The sequence below is a fragment of the Pygoscelis adeliae genome, unplaced genomic scaffold, assembly GCF_000699105.1.
Source record: "Pygoscelis adeliae isolate BGI_AS28 unplaced genomic scaffold, ASM69910v1 Scaffold105, whole genome shotgun sequence".
NCBI lineage: Eukaryota > Metazoa > Chordata > Aves > Sphenisciformes > Spheniscidae > Pygoscelis > Pygoscelis adeliae.
This window is the reverse complement of record NW_008824807.1, coordinates 1,317,888-1,326,083: the sequence shown is the minus strand read 5'-3', so window position 1 is coordinate 1,326,083 and position 8,196 is coordinate 1,317,888. Positions and strand designations below refer to the sequence as shown.

Here is an 8,196-nt window from a genome sequence, read left to right as displayed (position 1 = left end):
AGTGTGTTGACCTAAAATGATGACAAGAAAAGAAAAGCTCATTTTACAGCTCTGTCCCAAAAGAATAGTAAGATGTGAAAACGCCCATGGGAAATTTCCTATTTTTCTGAAAACCTGTAACCCCCAAAACAGTTACATTACAACATACTTGTTTTAAAGATCATGAATCTTGGAATTCTCCCATACATCGCATCACCAATATGGCCAGACAGAAAACTCACCTACAGCAATTCCACATCGCTTAAAATTAATGAGGTTATTACTATGCAGGCAGGTAAAATCCTACCCTCCACTGCTCACAAGTCTGTGTTTGCATTATCTCCTTCTTGAGTACCATTTGAGTTTTACCTTCAGGACACTGGCAACCACCTTCTCAGTCTTGCTGGGACAATTTAAGTATTATCGCTCCCTCTGGCCATGAACCGCCTAAGTTCACAGACTGGCATACACATTAAACCCTCTGAAATGCAGCAGTTAAGAAGCCAGCACACATCCAGTTTAGAGCACAAAATTGCAAACTCCCCATGCCCCAAATGAGTAACTTTGGAGGGAAAAGGTGGAAAGGAACAAGGACACTAAGCCTTTAAGTTCTGCCACTTAAACACAAAAAATGAGCAGGTAAAACTGCTGTTACCTATAATGAGAATTTTAGTAATAGTAATAACTGTGTGATGAACATGCCTGATGATGAACAGGACAACATGTGAAGATAAAAGCTATGGCACGTTCAAGACACCAAAAGATTCTTGGGCTTGGATACTGCCAGGATTTCAGTTTAACATTGTTCTTTGATCCTTGATTTTGTGCAATGGGTGAAAGTGCAAGGGCATGAGTAAGAGTGCTCTTCTCTCTGACCAAACTTGTTGGAATGCTACGATGACAAAAAAAACCCACAACAAAAAACCCCCCAAAACCATCAATGTTAAACAGCAACATCTTGGGAGAAGGCATGGCCCCTTTCTTTTCAGTTGTACATGTGCTACTTCAATGCCCAAAGGCATGCAGGATACAGCTTTCAAGAGCGTATGCATCATTGAATTCCCCAAAGTGATTTAGTTTTTATTTGATCCATCTTTTAAGTCGGATCTAACTCTGCAGTTGGCCCTGCTTTGCACAGGGGCTGGACCACCTGATCTCCAGAGGTCCCTTCTAGCCTAGATGCCTCCTCGATTCCGCTTGCCTATGCCCCCTTTGAGAAGAATGGCATCTTCGTAAGCACATAGACGATGCACTCTAGGTAAGGCTGAACACAACTAAATAATAAGCAAAACTAAATCTACAAGTGTACTGGCTTCTAATAGCTATGGAGAGGGCAAATTATGTTTATATTCGCTATCAGCAGCCTGCTGGTTGTTGTTTCTCAGTTGACATAAGCAAACCTTTTTATTTTTTCCCTTTATCTAACAGTTTAAAATTATTTACTTTAATTGTTAACTCCTGATTCACTTAAAAGTCTGACCTCTGATAACACCCTAACTCCCTGAACATTTTAAAACAGAGATGTTCAAACCAAGTAATTTGTGAGGGAGCAGGGTAAGAAGAAATGGATGTTTTTCTGAAGAAGCCAGGATTATTACTCCATTGGCAATATACCTCTTGCAAACACCAGAACACTCCAAGAGCAAAAATAACTCGCTGCAAGAACACTTCAGTCAGTTAAGAGAAATAAGATTGTAAGCACAGCTAGAAGCAGCAATAACACTTTTGAACTCTCTTTTCATTTTAAGATGGTTACCAAAGAAAAACTGATATGCTTATTTTATTAATATTTTTGGACAACTGTGAATCAAACATTGTGTAGTTGTATGCTGAGACTACAGAAGGATAAAGCCAAGGAACCACTTTTGTATCTGTGTTCATTTAGTCTTAGGTCCAGAAAGAAATTAATTGTAATTTCTGTCAAACTATGTAATTTAACAGACCGCTTATCATGGCTTAATGGGAATTCACAAAGTTAGAGACATTTCTTCAAACACTAGGGTACTAAATAACTATAAAATCTGTGATATGTAACAGGCACTTTAACATACTCTATAATCTTTAATATACTCTAGATGTACAGATAGATAGATAGATAGAGGTGTATTAACTCTTCTCTTTTTCCTGGGTGATGAAGGTGTTATTTCTTCCCTTTGTCTACGCTACAAGTATTTTTCTGGCTGAACCAGCTACGAAATTAAACACTGATCATTTAACGTTAAATAAAAATCTGTTCATGAGCCAGGCCTCTTAGCATCTCTGGCGGAAACAAGGTCTGTAGAGTCTCCCTTCTGTTCTTCCTCAGTCCTGCATTAATGCCAACGTGCTTACCCTTAGACATACGGAAATCTCTATCTCCATCTGACAGGACTCAGACAAAGGTAGAGCAAAAAATGGGGCTGAGAGCCGGTGGGGAATGCTGGCTCTAAGTGGGACAGACCGGCAGCAGGAAGGCAGCAGGAGTGGAGGAGAGTTCAAGAGACACTCATGACTCATGGCAGGCAACTGGCGGGCAGCTACAGACACAGCTGTCTACGGGTTCCCCTTTCCTCTTGCAAACAGACCCTGGGAATGCATGCTTATCATCTTGAAAATCCTGAAATTTAAAAAAAATATAAAAAGTTGCAGTTGAGGCTGCATTCCTTTTTTTTCTTCCCTAGAACGCAAATGTACTGTTTAAGAGGAGTTTCAGGGGTTTACAAGTAAGCAGGATTACTGTAAGAGGGGAACAATATAGAACATGAATGAGTGAGGTATTCTATTTCCAAAGCGAGAGATAAGATGTAAGACTAGTGTATAAAGGCATCTATCTCTTCATATTCATGATAAGCATTCAAAGGATTTTCACTTATTCTAGTTATAAATTGATGTGTTCATAACACCCTAAGACAAAAGACTCGGTATCTGTAAAATGCTTTGCAGGTGAAAAGAGCTGAATAACTACTACAAAATCTGCAGGTATGGGTATGTATTACGATAGCAAATGCAATCATGAAAATAGAGAACACAGAGTTTAGAGGCACAGTGATAAGCTTTCAAAACTATTAAATCAGGCTGACAGTAATTAGGTCTTCCTTGTGAGTCCAGCAAACATGCTACCTTGCAATACTTCACTGAATAAACTGCAAAAAAACTAACAAAAATATTGACTGACTCAACACGTACTTTTCATGCCAGCCTGAAAAGCTGCAGCTATGCTACACACATCACACTTCCATCACTCCCTCATAGCGCACAGTGGGTTTACTTGTAGACTTAGTTCAGGCACTATCCCTTCAATTCCACAACAAAAAGCATTTAACCTAACTGTCCAGAAGGTATTTCATTCCCAAGGTAACACAGAGCTTGGATGTCAGCTGTTAAGTGACCTGCTGCTGTTGCTCCCAGTCTCTACGTTGTCTGCTTCTTTGCCATTTAAATCACTGGAAGAGTCTTTTAAACTGAGTTTCCTCAAATGCTGAGGAAGCGCATCAGAGAGAGAGGCCATTCAGGAAATTTGCCTGCATGCTGCCAGGAGGCTGCCGCTGCTGTGTGACAAGCCTGCAGTGCAATATATATCCAAGCCGTACTTTCACAATATATGCCCCAAAGAGCATTTTTATATCCAGTGGGGCACAAAAGAAACAGAAGACCCGAGAAGTCAACTGTACACACTGAACTTTGTATTTAGCAGTCAGATTCTTTAATGACGTTTTTATTAATGACATTCTTGGTGCCCAAACGTTGTTAGTGCACTTCTGAATGCAAAGCAAACCGTGAGTAACTCCACTTTGAAAGCTTTGGAAGTTATTTACACAAGGTATTGTTGTTCGGAGTACTGTAGCGTGTCACTGCCACAGGTATTTTGGCAAGACAACTAGCGCTTTCTGAATGAGTTTACAGAATTTGAAAGCATCTTTAAGAAACACAGGAGAGCCTCATCAAAACACCTCCCAGAAAAAAATAAGAATCTAGTAAAACACTGCTATGAATACAATTTCTTTAGGTCTGTCCTGAGCAGGGCTGCACTTCACCAGCTATGGGCTAATCAAGGAAAACAATACAATAAAAATATATCCAGAGGCAGCGATAAAATCATAGGTCATATCGTAAAATTGATCCACTTTGCTATATAAATCCACTGTGGCTAAGAACTAAAGCTGAAATTCTATTTTAACTGCTTACGTATCAGTTAAGCTTTCAAACATTTTTAATTGAATCAAGGTGCTGCTTGTGTTTTAATAACTGTAGGTGTTTCGTTTTATTCTGAAAGAAACATATGAGAGTCACGGTGTTAGGGAATCACAAGTGCTTGATTTCACAATTTCATAGGTAGGTTAGTCCATGGTAAGAATTTACTTCTGTTTTATCAGAAGTATGCTGATCAGATGTTGGCAAATTAGTATTTTCAGAATGACCGAGTTCCTGTCTCATCCCATTAAAAATGAAATGAAGAAATAACACTTCCCTCTTAATAGGCTGATAGACGCTGTTGGCAGTGCAACTTAACTGCTCCCACCACCTCATCTGTCTCTAGAAGTGAAAACGTGTTTCTCCCCTGGTAGTTGCCAGAGGGTTAAAAAAAGCACTCGGACTGCAAGAGTTAAATCCACAGCACTTCATGTGCTCGCAGTCAACCATGTCAACATCTGGAGCTGGTTGACTTTTCCCCCTAAGGATTTGCAGCACGGCGCTGGATTTTTTCCATGAATTCCCTACATTCTCAATCTCTCAGATGGATGTCACACACACCCTGCGCCTGCCTCGCAAACTCCACTGGCCACCGAAAGGCTCCAGAGGACTTTGTGCTGTTTTCATTTATTCAATGTTTAAGTATTTAGGGCCAAATCGTGCTTTCGGTCACATCACAATATTCTCAGTAGGTTTGCATGAGCATAAATGAACGCCAAAGCCATCAGGCTGAAGGGGTATTTTACAATCATTCGCCTCCTTTGTATCTAGATTTGCCACGAATACGACTTGTAAAAAAACACCTAACTGCTCTAAAACTCACATGACACTGAAACAGCAGAAGGCAATTTAAAAAATGAATTTGAACCAAGTGGTCATGATATACCAAGCTTGTATACGTTAAACACAGTTTTCCCTTAACTGCACAATTCTTCTAATTATTAGTAGAAACATTCAATGGCAAAGTCAAGAATGGGTAAAAACTAATAAAAATGAAGAAGCAGTAATTAAAAAACAAAACACAGTCTGAAATGACAACTTTTATGAAAAACCTACGCTGAACAGATTTATTTAGAATGAAGTAGCTATTTGGAATTATTAATGAAATTGAATACTTTACCAATTAAAAAAAAGCAAGCTGTGCTGTGCCTCTAGGTTTTCACTGCAGAGTGTAAGAATTGGACATTATACCACAAATCCTGATTCTTTTGACCTCAAATTTCAGGATGCTGGTTTTAATAAATCAAACAAACACCCCACTCACTTTGCAGTAACAAAATTAAGCAGAAATATGTCCAGGTGTTACCCTTCTAACAATTTTTTTTTTTTTTTTTTTTTAACTACAAGGTTTCAAGTCTGTGGCACTGCTGCTTCTTGACAATCTATTTCACAAATTCCTCCTTCCTTTCCCTAATATTCACAATATATGTTTCCACTTCAATGTACAAATATTTCTTTCATGGAAAGCACATACTACTTCCTTCCCCATTCTATTCACTCAATTATTTCCAAGGACTGACTTGCCGTGTTAATTGTGGGGAAGAATTTCTTTCAGAATAATTAAATAATGAGGGAGGATTTACAGACATTTTTGCATACTAAATTTCACAACGCATACACACCCTTCATGGGCTTTCAAATCATGTTCTTCTTTCAAAGCGTTAAAAACAAATACCATTAAACTCTCTGATACTTGGGTGGCAACTGAAGAGTTAAGTTTAAAAATTTCACATGCTTTTGTGTCCATTTTTAAAACAGAAGAAAGGAAAACGTTGCAAAATAGATGCAATTTTTCATGGCTTAGAACTCCTTAAGGAAGCAAAAGCAATGTCCCCAGAAAAGGACATGGCACATAACCTCATATGAAAGTAACTTAAAAGAAAGCACAATCATTTCCGCTGTGATGCTATAACATTCCTCACAGACCTTTTATTTTTAGAAGCTTTTGCTTTAGCTGTACTTGCCTGCTCCAACCTAGAGACTAACTTCTCAAATTCCAGCAAGTGTAGTTACACATTTCATTCGTTCAAGGTATTTCTTCTTTCATTTCAATGTTTCAAGAAACAGCGCTAAAAATCAAAAAGCAGTGAAGTTCCTCTAAAATTGTTTTGTTTGTTTGTTTTTACACCAGAAGGGTCAGTAGCCATGGCTGGGATATACAGTTACTGTAGTTAAAGAATCTTCATTAAATGAACTTACAGTAATAAACTGCTCTCAAACCAGTTCAGCTGTTCCACTTGGGAACCAAACCAGCATGCTACAAATATTTATGAAATTTCATGGTTACCCATGCTGTCCACATCTCACGTTCAGTGACTTGGTTCTGCTTTTTAAAATAAAATGTATTCACCAAACATAAGATAGATGCAACACTAGCACTCGAGTATTTGAGGAAAAAAAAAAACCAAACCAACAAACATCTGCTCCGCTAGGAACAAGGACAGGATAAGCAATATAGGTCAGTAAAAGTTGTGACAGCTTTGAGAACCCCTAATGATTAATGAAAATGCACAACAAAGAAGAGATTGAAATTTTTCTTCGTCAAAACGACTGCATAAAGAGTAACATAAGCATCACAGACAAACTCACCACAAAGGAGACATAGCTGCATCTGCACGAATTAGACACATGATAGCTTAAGACACTCCCGCATACCAATAAGGAGAGGTACTCTGTCCCTTCAAAGAAATGGCAACCTGTACTACGAGCTAGATGCAGTTCTTGCAAAACGTACTACAGAAGCAGTTGTGCTACGGTGAAAATCCAAGTTTCCACAAGGATTATTAAATAAGGAACACCTCAAATGATCAAACTGTGCAGCCCTATAAAGAGATTGCTTTTGAAAAACAGTTTAACCTTTAATTACTAACAATAAAAGGAAATAAAAAAAATAGAAAACCCTTGAGGAAAAATACTCAGCATGTGATAAGCTCATTAAACACCGAGTTTAATGAAAACCCTATTGTAAACAGCGGTAGGATATCTCCTCCCCTACTAGCTGATTCAAATCACGTACAGTCCTCCCCAGGGTCAGCTCCAAGGGAGCCGGACTTCTACAGGCTTTGTGGTCACTACGTATTGTAATGCTAAAGTATTTTGCACGAATAAACCCCCACTATTTGTTGGATTCATTCACTAGCTCTAGTAAATAAAATAAAAGCAAGTAAGTAATTATTAATATGATGAAATAAAAAAGATTTCCTAGATTGCTGAAGACATACATCATCAATCTGCGAGAAATTCTGATGCAAATTAGTTATCTTTAGGAAAAAAGTGGAGGGGTTTGGTTTGGGTTTTTTTTTTTAAATTTCATAGTGCCACCTTGTTTCCCAGAGAAAGACACGACTTTGTGCAAAACCAGCAGTGCAGGACAATGTTTTTTCCTTTTAATTCTTTGTTCCTCCAAATACTGTTATCTTTTCAGAAAGCCCAATTAGTTTACAGTGTTAGCTCTCACACTTCAGGGGCTCATGCACTGCTTTCTTAAATAAGATGTACGGAGTTTAATGCACAAAGCATCGAGTTTTTGGTATCACAGGCTGGGATCCTGCCGCCACCCACGCACGTGTACACACACACACACACCCGCCACGGTGTTAATCTCCTCTGGGTTTTGCTTCATTAAAATTAAAACAGCTACAGAGTAACAGCTACTGAGTAACAGCTTCATTTCTCTCATGCAAATGTTTTTACAACATATAGATGATGCCAACTTCTACGCTTCCTTCAATTTCACCAAGTTTAGCTCCTAATCAAGAAACAAGGCAGTAAAATATCTTGTGATAGAGCATCGTATCCTGATTATCAAGATAGCATCATCAATACAATCACTATCTTTTCTTCCTGTCCCTCAATTTCAGATGCTACGTCATAGAATCATAGAATCATTAAGGTTGGAAGAGACCTCCAAGATCATCAAGTCCAACCGTCAACCCAACACCACCATGCCCACTAAACCACGTCCCTAAGCGCCTCATCTACCTGTTTTTTAAATACTTCCAGGGATGGTGACTCAACCACTTCCCTGGGCAGTCTGTTCCAATGTTT

The 8,196-nt window shown here is 38.7% G+C and overlaps 1 protein-coding gene across 3 annotated transcripts in view; it reads right to left on the bottom strand.

The window, feature by feature from the left end:
• AKAP12 (A kinase (PRKA) anchor protein 12) overlaps window positions 1–8,196 on the bottom strand; it is a 23,795-nt gene that overhangs the window by 10,366 nt on the left and 5,233 nt on the right. The window contains exon 1 of one of the 3 annotated variants that reach the window (XM_009324136.1): window positions 6,739–6,980. The exons of the other annotated variants lie outside the window; for them this stretch is intronic. Coding sequence (XP_009322411.1) covers window positions 6,739–6,760 — 22 coding nt within the window. The 5' untranslated portion in view covers window positions 6,761–6,980. Of the gene's footprint in view, window positions 1–6,738; window positions 6,981–8,196 lie in introns of those variants that run through there. 3 annotated transcript variants of the gene reach the window in all.